At 44.2% G+C, this 13,822-nt stretch overlaps 1 protein-coding gene across 1 annotated transcript in view; it reads left to right on the top strand.

Moving 5' to 3' along the window:
- Nucleotides 1–1,150: 1,150 nt before the first annotated feature.
- Nucleotides 1,151–13,822, top strand: part of Gucy2c (guanylate cyclase 2C) — an 80,603-nt gene continuing 67,931 nt past the window's right edge. Inside the window, exons 1-3 of the mRNA NM_013170.1 lie at nucleotides 1,151–1,374; nucleotides 8,378–8,490; nucleotides 12,862–12,926. Of these exons, the coding sequence (NP_037302.1) occupies nucleotides 1,161–1,374; nucleotides 8,378–8,490; nucleotides 12,862–12,926 (392 nt within the window). The 5' untranslated portion in view covers nucleotides 1,151–1,160. The remainder of the gene's footprint in view (nucleotides 1,375–8,377; nucleotides 8,491–12,861; nucleotides 12,927–13,822) is intronic.

Genomic DNA, 13,822 nt, shown 5'->3' with positions numbered 1-13,822 from the left:
TAAGAGACCCTGTCTCAAGGTGGAGCATTAATGCCAAGGCTCAAGGCTGCCCTCTGACCTCTACATGTGCACCATGATATGCACACACAATTTTTAAGTCATTTGATTTATGTGAGGGACTAAGTTAAATCCTCAGTATCGGAAATTAAAAAAATAAAATATTTACCATGTCAAGTCCCTTTCTGACTTTTAGAATATAGTCCGAACTCCCCTACAATCCCTGTCATGCCTCAGCCTCATCTTCTGAAGCCTCCTGTTACCACCTGACTCCTAGCTCACAGCATGCCAATACTGTGTCTCTCGGTTCCTCAAATACACCTCACCCCTTCCCACCGCTGTTCTTTCACAATCCACCCACTAGCCTAGCACGGGCCGTCCACCTTCCCATTCGGCTAACGGACATTTATCCTTCAGAGCTCAGTTTAGGGACCTTCGGGCTCTCGAGGAAGCTTCCTTGACTTCCCTGAGAAATCACGTTAACTCTCCCTCGTGTTCCCACGGCGCTCTGTTCTCTTCTCCATTGTTGACTTTGGCTATTCACTAGTCTAATGTTTGTCTGTCCCGTTAGAATGAACGTGTGATCCACGCGGACATTCATGCATCCACATCGCTCGTGATTAAGTCTCCAGAGCCTTGCTACTGTCCCCCATAGTGAAGTGATGACAGATGGAGGTGGGCTGGGCACAAGATGCGCAGCACATCCTAGTAGACGCTTGGACCTTGATGTTCAGCTAAAGCTGAAGCACTAATGGGCCATCGCTGCTGTGCTTGCCCTAAGCCCTTCGACCTTTATTTTCCATTTCATAAAGCCTGCTATGTAAAATATACTGCTCCCTTCTTCCCTTCCCTCTTCCCAGCGATGTGTCACAAACGGGTGTACTTTTATTGGACGAGGCCCTGGTAATCCTGCCGTTTATAGCTCTGACCTTTCTGTGTGCAAACACACAAAGTGAACTTTGCTTTACCTCCTACCATAATGTACCTGCTAATTACTGGCAGGCAGGCTGAGTTTTACAGCCCGTGTGACCAGCGTAGCAAAACCAGAAAGGTACGTGGGGAAGAGAGGACCAAGGGACTCTGCTAGTCGCTGCCCAGAGGGGCTCCCTGTGTCTCCACAAGCAAGCAATCCCAGGGGGCATGGTGCTACGGCGAGCGAGGTCATGACGTCACTCCTGGGCTTGGCTGTGCGGTTACTGCTCTTCCAACCCACGCTGATGTTCTGGGCCTCCCAGGTGAGGCAGAAGTGCCACAATGGCACCTACGAGATCAGTGTCCTGATGATGGATAACTCAGCCTACAAAGAACCTTTGCAAAACTTGAGGGATGCTGTGGAGGAAGGACTGGACATCGTGCGAAAGCGCCTGCGCGAAGCCGGTAAGATGATGGTGAAGGACTCCGTTCTATGTATGACCTTTTGCTTCTAGGCAGAGACCTCGCAGACTTTGCCCGATCATCCAAACTCTTCTAAGTTCTTCTCAAAACTCCTGGGGAGAGGGGTTGGAGTGAGCTATTGTCCACCCCACCCTGCTGGAAGAAAAGATGAAAGCCCTTAAAGCAGTGACATACCCTTAAAAACTGGGTTTCTGGCCCAGCTTTAGCCATGCTTCCTCCTGAAGCTGTTCAGGAGCAACATTTGGGCTGGACCTGAGATCTCATAGGGTTCCTGGTCACCAAGGAAGAAACTTAGACAGGTATTGAACCTTTCTCCAAACTTCTTGTTCATAGAAAGAGTCTTCTCTGGCCATCCGGTTCTCCCATGGCTCTCAGCATCAGATATGGACAGGGTTACACATTTACGATCGAATATATTGTTGCCTTTCTTGACCTTATCCTTTATTCCTTAAAATCAACTTCATAATTTGACACAAAACATGTAAAGAAGAAACAGATACCCGCGATAATTTTGCACTGCCTGAATACCCTTTCTCGGTGTCTTGTTTTTGAGCCCTGGGGGTTCAGTTTGGCACGGGGACAATTTCACATCTTCTGTGTCACAAGGCATCATCCTGCAAATGACGATCTTAGGGCTACATTGCTACCTCAGTCATCCTGTGAATGCTCACAGGGTGTCTCTTAGACTAGGAACCACCCAAATTATCTAAAAATGCTCTTCTTGAAAAATATCTAATTGTTTTTAGTTTCTTGTGGTTATTCTTTACAGTGCTACAACCCCCTTTTTAATATATGGTTTTTTTCCATTCCCAGAGACTCCATTACCACAAATAGAATTACTGAGCTAGTGAGTACGTGATACATCTTAATGGTTACCTTTGGTCTTAAGGCTGGCATATCATAATCGTCTGTTTAAATCTTGTGGCAGGAACTTACTTCTGTGTACGTATGTAACCTTCCCAGTGGTATCCATATTGGGTTCAGAAGCACATGAAGCAGTCTGGAGTAGACCTACAGTAGAACTGAGAGGCTGTGTAAAAGCAGGCGCAGATTTACTGATGTCATGAGAGAACGCACACACCTTTGCTGAGACAGTGGTCTAGCGGTAGAGAAGTTGGGTTTGAAATCTAATGGCCTGGGTTAAGATTCTGTCTGTTAGCCTGGGTATTAAGCATGACCGTCTCTCGGAGGCACCATCTGTTTCCTGAGGATCTGTCACCTGCTAAACAAGTTCTGAGAATGTCTCATCACACCATCCCTCCAGTCACCATAGCTCTGTGGGGATGGCCTGGTGGACAAGGGTGTCACGGGAGATGCTAAGCACCTTACGTCAGAAATGAGATGTAGATCCATTTCTGTCCGAGTCCTATGAGTGTATCCTATTGCCACTTGCTGTAAGTGACCCACCATTAACTACACCTCTCATTAAGACAGAGCAATGGCGCACTATCAGCAGTAAAGAGTCACATCTTGACGGAATTTGATTCATAGTCCTGGCTGACCGTTTACCATAGCTATGACCTGAAGCGAGCTACCTAGCTCTCCAGGAGCCCAGTTTCCTCACGTATAAAACCAGGGTAAACGGCAGCCTTGACTGTAAGTAGAGTTTTCAGTTAGAAACCCACGGACACCCTTCAGGCAATGAGGCATGTGGATCCCCATCGCCGTTTGGACGAGGTTTTAAAGGTGTTTTCATCCCATTAGGAACAGCGTGGCTGCTGTTACTAAAAGAACGCGTTTCTTGACACATCAAATAGCAGAAGGCATTGGTTTCCATCTCGGTATCCAAGTCCGTGGCTCCTGAATCTGAACTTCTGCTCCATCAATTACTAATCGAGTGACATGTTGGCTTTCGTTCTCTCCTCTCGTTTGGAGCAGTCACAGTGCTGAGGCTGAAGGGTGGGGTCATAAAGAGTTGGTTCTGTGGGAGAAAAGACAGACACGCCTAGAGGTTGATACTTGATAGCGCATTTTGCTCCCACATACCGAACACCAGAGGAGCAGGTTAGAGAAGAGAAAGACACCGTATTCTAAATATGGTGGGCATGTTTGGAGTGTTCAACATTTGGCAAAGACTTAAAACACTGTATGGGGGCTACATTAGGAAATATCAATAATTTGAAGGTTGTGGATGACATGCCAAAGTAAGTGATCGATTTTTGGTTCTTTTTCTGTGTGTGTGTGTGTGTGTGTGTGTGTGTGTGTGTGTGTGTGTGTGTGTAGGGGGGAGTTGTGTGTTTGGTTGGTTGGTTTTTGGTTTTGTTTCTTTTGTTTTGGGACAGATATTGAAGAATAAGTGGAAAGTAATGTGGGAAAATGATAGAAATAATTTGAGAAACGATTCCTTCAGTCCCATGCCCTCAGTTCTTTGAGGATATGTGTTCCATGCCTAAATCCATACCCTGTGTGTGTGGTCCCATGCTCCGAGGTCCTTCCCCCCAGACCTCAGTGGAGAGTGCCTCTTCCCCATTGACTCTGGATTATATCATAAAGACATAAAACTTCCTTGACAAAGAACATGTTTATTTTTAAAGCTCCAATTTGAAGTCATACCACCATTTGAAAAAAAAAGTTCAATCTTTAAAAAAAAATTTGCCCAGAATCTGAAGAGATAAACTGAGGATATTCCTCTATCAAATTAAAAGAATAGAGCAGTCAACTATAAAATATGCATAGGCATCATGGTGCAATATGTTCTGTATCAGTGGATCTCAAGATTTGAGGACCCTGAATAGTTTTATATGGTTGTATATATTTCATCCTTACCAGGGACGAAAGTGAAGCAAGTTACTCTACCTCTAAGGAAACTTGATGCTTTGTTTTCAAAATAAATATCCCTTTGTTGGATTCAGAAAATGATTGAATGTTTCCTGCAAACACTCACAGGTCAGTCAGGCAGGCATGGAGTGTCTGAGCCCTCCGACCCTGTTCTGCCAGTAACTGGAGACAGAACTGGGACTGCAGTGAAGAAGTCATGTGTTTGCTGCCAGGTCTATCCCACAATGCTTCTCCTTCATAGGTCTCTAGGGGGTTACACTTGGATTCTGCTATGTCACTCATGGCCTGCCTGGAGTCTCAGAGTTTTAAATTGCTCAGCGTCCCTACCGTGGTGGGAAGGAGCTGAGCTCTCCTGCTGACGAGGGCCGGGATGGAAGGGTGGTTTGTTTGTTTGTTTGTTTGTTTGTTGTTTGTTGTTTTGCTCTTGGGCATCGTAGAGCTGCCTGGATACTGAAAAATAGGTAGAAATGAATGTAGGGAAAATGGTAGAAATAATGTGGGTGGGGTACCCCTGAGGGAGGAGCTGATTTACAGTCACCACCACCTTTCTCAAGATGGGGTTACAACACCATACCCTAAATCATCCTCCTCCAAGACTATAGCCAGTCTACTTGCTACCATTCTTCTTCACCCGGGGTTCCGGGCCCCCGACCCACTCCAGCTTCATTTGTACTGAACCCAAACTCCAAGTACACTATATATCCTCCCGTTTATTTTTAGAATTTAAAAATTTTTATAAGTGTTTGCATAAATGTATTGTATATACACCACATATATGTCTGGTGCCCACTGAAGTCAAAAGCGGACATGAAGTCCCCTGGAACTGGCGTTGCAAACGGTCGTGACCTTCCATGAGAGTGGTGGGAACGGACAGATCCTAGGTCCTCTGCAAGAGCAATAAGTGGCCTTAACTGTTGAGCCATCTCTCCGGCTCTATTCTTCCTAAGAATATGCAAATTAAGTAAGATAAAGGTTCCACACTGTGTAGTGGGGACTGGCAAGATGGCTTAGCCCATTAAGGCACCTGCCACCAAGCCTGAAGAACTGAGTTCAATCCTTGGAACCCATTTGGCAGGAAAGAAATGGCTTCCACTACTGGCCCTCTGACTCCACATGCATGCCCATGGGATCTCTGTTCGTCATGCACAAATAAATATATACAACGTAGAAAATGTTGTTCAGTAGTTTGGCCAGTTTATGGTTATACTTGTGTTTTACCTGTTTAGCTCATCACATGCCCTACCTCCCATCTGATCTTCTCTGGTCGGTCTAATCCTTGGCCTCTAATTCAGCCAGCTCTATCAGTTACATCTCTCAGCTGGATCTCCTAGTGAACAAAGTGTCCGTGTAAATGTCCTTAGGTTAAACAGTAACCAGAACTGAAGGATGTCCTATACTAGATTTGGTAGGCACACCTCTAGCAGCCATAGAAGGACAGGGTTGCTTCTGTTCTCAGAACGATAAGTTCTCAACTTTTAACAGCACATACTTTTGAGTGTTCCAGTTTTTTCCTTCTGTTTTGGGTAGACTTTACTCTTTTAAAGATATTATTCAAATGTGGTATGTCCAACAGACCTGGTTTGGTCCTCACCTTTCCATGTAAGGAAACTGAAGTCAGTGAGCCTCAAATGGTTTGTATAAGAACACAGAGCGTCACTCACAATGCTCTACCAATGTCTGGGCTTTCCTGGTGTCCAGAAGGCCATTTCCTCTTAGGTATCAGACATTCGTCCTGAGCTTACCCGTCCCTGGGAGGGGACCATCATTTAAAGGACAGTTTGCTCGAATGGCTCTGCCAGCTCTTTATTATCTTTAAGATGTGGTGCCTAGCAATACCCAGGGATTTTACCATCATGCTTTTACCTTCACCCAGATATAGGAACTCTTTGTTATCCAAATACCCCAGGCACGGATGAACACAGGTCACTTAGGCTTTGGGAAATGCAGGCTGTAAAGAGTGGTGCTCTAGGCCAGTGAGAGGGGTCAGCCGTTGAGAGCATTGCTGTTCTCAGAGGATCTGGGTTCAGTTTCCTACACAGCAGCTCATGGCTCTGAAATTCCAGTTTCAGAGCTTCCTGTTTTCTTCTGGCCACTGGGCGTCCAGGTCTCTACAGTCACGGTTTGAGGGTCAAAGCCCATTCTTGATTACACACGAGACAATGGGAAGATGTTCCCAGTGCTGCTTTTTGGGTCAGGCAGTGTTTTCTTGATAATTTAAAACCACTAAGTGCATGGGCAACTATCCCTGAGCGGTGGTATATTTAATTGCTTGTCACATCCATTCAAAGATCTGATAAGCATCTCACACCCAACGTGTGCACCTGGTGAGTTTTGGTTTATTTTATATTTTTGTGTTGTTTGAAAGAGGTTTTCAAGTAGCCCAGGTTGATTGTGAAATCCAGATCCTCCTGCCTCCAGCTCCCTAGAAACCTGGCTTCCCTCAAAGCTCTTGACCCCGTGGTCATGGCTGTACACTTGCAAACTTTCCCTTCTCTTAATCAGTCCTTGATTTACCAGTAACATTGGCCGTTATCTGCTTTCTCGGGACAAAAAATATGGAAGACATCCTCATCCTCTTTTTCTTAAGCTTCATCTGTCGGCACTTTCTTACTGGCCCTACCTTCAAAATTCAAAATGCAACAATTTATTCCCCCAATTCGTTGTCACATGTTTACTTCAAGCTAGTCTAAGTTATCAATAGGCCCTAACTGGTCTCCCTGCTTCTTTTTCCTATTGTTCTCCATGATCTATTCTCCCATCAAAATCCAGAGAAATCCTCTTACAGTGACAGTGAGACATGATAACATTTCTGTATTTAAAATACTCCGGAACGATCGAGTTCTACTATGAAATGCACAGACATGCCTGATGGGACCTTCTTCCAATGCCACCCCATGTCTATTACATCTCTCGATCACTAAGCAGCGAGTGCATGGGTCTCCTTGTAGATTCTGAGAGAAGCCAAGAAGGAGCCTTACCTGGCTTTTGTTCTTTGCTCACACTCTTATATCTCTCAAGCCCTGCCATCCCAGAGGGGCTCCCATGCCCATGCTACCAACAATGGCACCATTCTCTGTGACCTCTCAGTGAATATGCAGACCTTAGGCAGCCAGGGACTAATTTTACTCAATGTTCTTATCGTGAGCACACAGAAAGGCACAAGGAACATGTCGGGAACAGGGTAACTGTGTGTTGGCTGTTGGATGGATGATAATCAGAGATCAAAGAGAACTGCACCTCACATAGAATAGTGGCAACTTGGGAACTCAAAAGAACAAGATGCCATCCGTATCCACTTTCCCAAAGCTTTCTAGTCCATACTGGAAACTTGCTGAATGTGGGGTTATGAAAAGTTGAGAAGAGCTGTGAAAGTAATGGGAAAAAAATGCTGTTAAGCTGGACCAAATCATACTTTCATCCCATCTTGTCATAATGGATGAGTTCTATCATGGTATAAAATAAGAGACAAATACATTAAGGGAAGGTGGGAGAGCTAGGAGAGAGAGAGGAGAGAAAGAAGGAACTCAGAATAGCCTCAGACCTGAACTTGAATATTGTATTAGTGGGGTTCTTTAAGGATCAGAACCAATTGGATGAACTAACAAATAGCTCTATGTTAGTAGAACTTTGACTGGAGTGACTCACAGGCTGTGGTCTGAGTACTCCAACCAAGGCTGTCTCCTGACAGGAAGGCCATGAGTCCAGTATAGCTCAGCCCATGAGACTAGATGTCTCAACAGTTCCAGTCTGCTGTTGGAGTCCCAGGGAGGTCCTACAGGGCTCCTAGTTTGCAGTCTACAGTAAGTCCTCACGAAGTGGGTTCGAGCACCAGTGAAAGATAGAAGCTTGCCAGTGAGAGCGAGGGCAAGCAGACAGAAAGGCGCACACCTGCTTCTTCTCTGTCCTTTATGTCAGCTGCCACCAGAAGGGGTGGTTCAGATTTAGGGTGGATCTTCTGACTTCACACTATCTGGATACGGGGTGCGTCTTCCACTTAAAGTAATCAAACCAAGAGAAACCCTCACAGGCATGCCCAGATGTTTGGATTGGGTTCCTTCCAAATGTAGTCAAGTTGGCGACCAAGATTCGCCATCATGGATACCTTTCCCGGGCCCCCTTGAAATCCATCAGCAAGGGTTGTCTCACAGCTGGGTAAACTGGGGAAGCCTAACACTGGTTTCCTGTTTTCCTAATTTCTGGGTAACAGAACTAAATGTGACTGTGAACGCAACCTTCATCTACTCCGATGGTCTGATCCATAAGTCAGGTGACTGCCGGAGCAGTACCTGTGAAGGCCTTGACCTCCTCAGGGAAATTACAGTAAGTAGCTTGTGTGTGTGTGTGTGTGTGTGTGTGTGTGTGTGTGTGTGTGTGTGTGTGTGTACATTGTGTGTATACGCTGTGAAGTAAGGGGGAATCTTCACTTTTTTTTTTTTGTTCTTTTTTTTCGGGGCTGGGGACCGAACCCAGGGCCTTGCGCTTCCTAGGCAAGTGCTCTACCGCTGAGCTAAATCCCCAGCCCCGGGAATCTTCACTTTAACTTCAATTTTTTTTGAGTTTTCTCTTTTTTAAAGACTTATTATTTTTGTATATATGTTTAAATTTGTATTTGTTTTCATTGTATATGACTTCAAAATGCTACTCTTACCAATAGACAGATCAACCTGACCAAAGGGGGAGTAAGGCAGGAAATCACTACAGTTACATGGTTTAATAGATTAAATGAACTTATGGGACAGACAAAAAGCATCCCATCACACTAACACTGCAGAGTGTATTCCTCTCAGAAGCCCACGGAAAAATCTATAAAACAGATAATATGTTAGGGGGGAAATCTATAAAACAGATAATATAAAAGAAAGTTGACATAACGTCTTGCATCCTGTTTGAACACAAATGGTATAAACTCGAAGCAAACAAAACTACAGAGAAAGACAGAGCCATGGAGATTAGGCAATACACTATTATGCAATGAGTTATTGAAGACATTAAGGAGGAATTTTTAAAAATCCTAGAATTGAATGAAAATTAAGACACAATATACCAAAATCTAGGGGAAGCAATGAACACACACCTGAGAGGGAAATTGGTAACTGTGAGTGCTTGCATTTAAAACTCAGAGATCTCGTGCGAGGGTGCACAGACACACGCACACACACACACACACACACACACACAGACACACGCACAGGCACACACACAGACAGACACACACACACACACAGACACACGCACAGGCACACACACAGACAGACACACACACACACAGACACACTCACACACACACACAGACACACGCACAGGCACACAGACACACGCACACACACACACACAGACACACGCAGAGGCACACACAGAGACAGACACACACACACACACAGACACACGCACAGGCACACACACAGACAGACACACACACACATACACAGACACACGCGCACACACACGCGCACATACAGACACACGCACAGGCACACACACAGACAGACACACACACACATACACAGACACACGCGCGCGCGCACACACACACACACACACAGACACACGCACAGGCACACACACAGACACAGACACACACATACACAGACACACGCGCACAGACACACGCACACACACACACACAGACACACGCACAGGCACACACACACACAGACACACGCACAGGCACACACACAGACAGACACACACACACATACACAGACACACGCGCACACACACACACACACAGACACACACACAGGCACACACACAGACAGACAGACAGACACACACACACACACACACACACACACACACACTAACCTACTGATGTACCTCAGAGATCTTGAGAAACAGAATAAGCAGCAGGCAGGGTAATCAAGATCAGGACTCATGTTAATTAAGTAGAAAAGGATAAAATACAAGGATCAACAAAACAAAAAGTGAGTTTTTTGAAAACACAAACAAGAAAACAAGATCAACAATGTCATAGAGAAAGTAGCTGAAAAAGAGGGGAATCAAATTAATAAACTTAGAGGTGAAAATGGAGACATATCACGGCAGACACCAATGAAGTTCAGGAGACTGTAGGGCATGCCTTAAAAACCAGCTTCATCCATCGGAAAACCTAAGACATTGACGTAAAGTTCTAGGTGTGTACAACCTACAAAGTAAGAGGAGACTGAGATAAACTATTGAAGAGGGATGTTTACATTGGAGCAATGGAATTGGAGCGAAACCATTCTTTTTAAATACTCCAAATAAAAGAGTCCAGGTCCAGATGGATTCCATGCAGGACTCTACAAGAGCACTGAAGAACTAGTATCAACCTTTCTCAAATTATTTCCCCAAAATCGAATGGGAATAGACACTTCCAAACTCTTAATTTTTTTTTCCCAGAGCTGGGGACCGAACCCAGGGCCTTGCGCTTCCTAGGCAAGCGCTCTACCACTGAGCTAAATCCTCCAACCCCCACTTCCAAACTCTTTATGAAGCCAGTTCGGATACCAAAACCAGATAAAGATATAACAACAACAAAAGAAAATTACTGTCAATCTTCTAAAGAGCATGAACACAAAGATTCTCCAAACGAAAAGCTCGTCAACTAAATTCAAGAGCACACCAGAGAACTGAGGAGACAGCTCAGGCAGTGAAGTGCTTGTCTGCAAGCATGAGGAGACCTGAGTTTGCTCCCCTAGAATTCCCATAAGCAGCCAGGCATCTCTCTCTCTCTCTCTCTCTCTCTCTCTCTCTCTCTCTCTCTCTCTCTCTCTCTCTCACACACACACACACCACACACACACACACACACACACACACACACACACACACACACAACTACCATTCACAGATTTCTAGATCACTGATTCTCAGCCTTCCTAAGGCCAAGACCCTTTATTACAGTTATTCATGTTGTGGTGACCCCCAACCATAAAATTATTTTGTTGCTACTTCATAACTGTAGCATTTTGCTACTGTTAGGAATCACGGTGCAATTACCTGATATTCGACCCCCAAAGAAGTCACAACCCACAAGTTGAGAACTGCCATGAGTTCACAAATAGTTTAATAATAAGTAATAAAAATTAATAATAGATTACAGGATGGATTCAAGGATGGAAATCACATTACCATATCAATAGACACATTTGACAAAAATCCAACATCCCTCCATGACAAAGGCCCTGAAGATATTAGGAGTAGAGCAATATATCTCAACATAGCCAATGATACATACGACAAGCCTACGGTTGATGTCACAGTAAATGAGGAAAACTGAAAGCATTTCTACAAAGATGAGAAACAAGAGGCAAAGGTGTCCACATTTTCCACTCTTGCTGATAAAATGTTGAAAGTCTTAGCTACAGTAAGATGATGAGAGAGAGAGAGAGAGAGAGAGAGAGAGAGAGAGAGAGAGAGAGAGAGAAATGTGCTATAAATAGGAAAGGAAGAAGTCAATGGATTCTATTTATGGGAGGATTCCATGTGTGAAAGTTCCAAAAGACTCTACCAAAAAATTCTCAGAGTTGCTGAGCACTCTCAGTGAAGTGTCCTGATATAAAATTATCATAAAAACCCAGTAGTCTTCTTATATGCTAGGAATAGATATGATACAAGGGACCAGGAAAACAATCCCATTCACAATTACCCAGAATTACCTAGAACATATACCTTGAAACAAACCTAAATAAATGAAAGGCTTCTACCTTGTTAAACCTCAAGAAAGCACTTGAAAAGGACACCAGAAAACTGAAAGACCCCAGGAGCTCAAGGATTGGAAGAATTAATTTTGTAAAAATGTCTTTTAACAGAAACAGTTTACAGATTCAGTGTAAGCTACACTAAAATGACAATGTTATTCTTCAAAAACTAGGAACAAAACACACACGCACACACACACAGACACACAGACACACAGACACTTGTTTTATATGGAGGCACAAAGACCCCAGATAAGCAAAGTGACCAGAAAGAATAATACTGATGACATCACCATATCCGACTTAAGTTATCCTACAGAGCCGTATGAACAACAACAGACACATGGACCAACGAAATAACACAGGAGAGCCAGATATCAAACCACACAGCTATAATCCCCTGACTTCAGACAAAGGTGTGGAAAATACACACTGGAGAAAAGACGGAAGGCAGCCTCTTCAACAGATGGTGCGGGGGAAACTGGGTATCCTCATAGAGACAGATGAAGCTCGAGTCCACCTCTTGCCTGACGTATAACCAACGAGGAAGACCCGAGACGTATGAGAAGCTGTAAACTCTTAAAGTGTGGCTGGGAAAAGAAGAGAAGACGCTTTGAGATAACTGACATTGAATAGGGTTCTAATTCAAGAATTAAGAGTAACGATCAACAAGTGGAAACCCACAAAATCAAAAGCATTTGTACAGAAAAGGGAACAGTTCATTGGGGGAAGGGGCAATCTTCAGATTAAGAGAAAAATCACTGCTAACCATTTGACAGAGAATTAATAGCTACCACAGACAAAGAACTAAAACGACAACCACTAAATAACAAGATAAAATACGCCCGACCCTATCACTTAATGGCGGACCAATGAACAGACACACCCTCAAAAGATGAATACTGCCTCTTGGGAATGCCATTTCTCACAGTGTTTCCGCCCACCTCTCTTCTGTCTGTTGTTGATTGGATTTGTCTTAGTCCTTAGTGTTTTTCTTTTTCTCCTACAGAGAGATCGTAAGATGGGCTGTGTCCTCATGGGGCCCTCGTGCACGTATTCCACCTTCCAGATGTAGTAAGTACTTTGGTTGAGTGTTAAATGATTAGACAAACAGTGTTGTCAAGGCAACAGAACAAGGCATGTTGGGCCCCTTGTGTTTTGCGGTCTGTCTCTCTTTCATTGCCTTTTCCCTTCCTCATATCCCTCCTACTTGGATGAGTGTGTAATGACCGCAAAAGCTGCTCAGACAGTCACTCGTGTCTGAGTATTAGAGGGAGTAAGCTATGAGGAACACTCGAGTTTAATAAAGGAAATTCCCCAAAAGTATGGGCAGAGGGTAGGACACAGACAAAGGAGAGAGTGTCTTAGTAGAACTCCGTTGTGTCTCTAGTTTGGAAATGTGGGGAAACAACCAGGCGCTTATTTGAGATGAATAGAAATAACATGTTGAAGTTCTCTGTGTGACACCCTTCGTGGTTTAGAGGAAAAAATCCTTCGACCTGTTATAGAATGGGAAATCTTTTTTTTTTTTTTTTTTTTTGGATTTAGAATTTTTGATTCCACCCTTCAATTTATTTCACTCGGTGAAACTGGTTCTGTTTTGCCAGATCATACATTTCTTGGTCAAAACTCTTCTCACTAGCCTTTCTCTCCCTTGTTTAGTTGTCTGAATAAAGAAATGACATTTACTGATCCAGAGGAGACTAGCATAGGTTTTGCAGGGCCGACTCGAACCACGAGCTTTCTATTGAAAGTCAGCATGTTGCCTCACTCCCAGGAACTCAGCAGTCCAGATACTCAGCGTACCACATCAGGCACACTACAGAAGCATTTTCAAGACCATCTTCCACACCCAAATAGACACACATGGAATCTTGTTCTTCCTTATCTCATGGATCAGGTACTGATGACATTGTTCAAAAGGAAAGGGGGACCAGGAAGTTGGTTCATTACTACGAGGGCTTTCTAAC

The sequence above is a fragment of the Rattus norvegicus genome, chromosome 4 (genome assembly GCF_021556685.1).
Source record: "Rattus norvegicus strain SHRSP/BbbUtx chromosome 4, alternate assembly SHRSP_T2T, whole genome shotgun sequence".
Taxonomy (NCBI): Eukaryota; Metazoa; Chordata; class Mammalia; order Rodentia; family Muridae; genus Rattus; species Rattus norvegicus.
The sequence above is the reverse complement of the archived record's forward strand: the minus strand, read 5'-3'. Positions and strand labels throughout refer to the sequence as shown.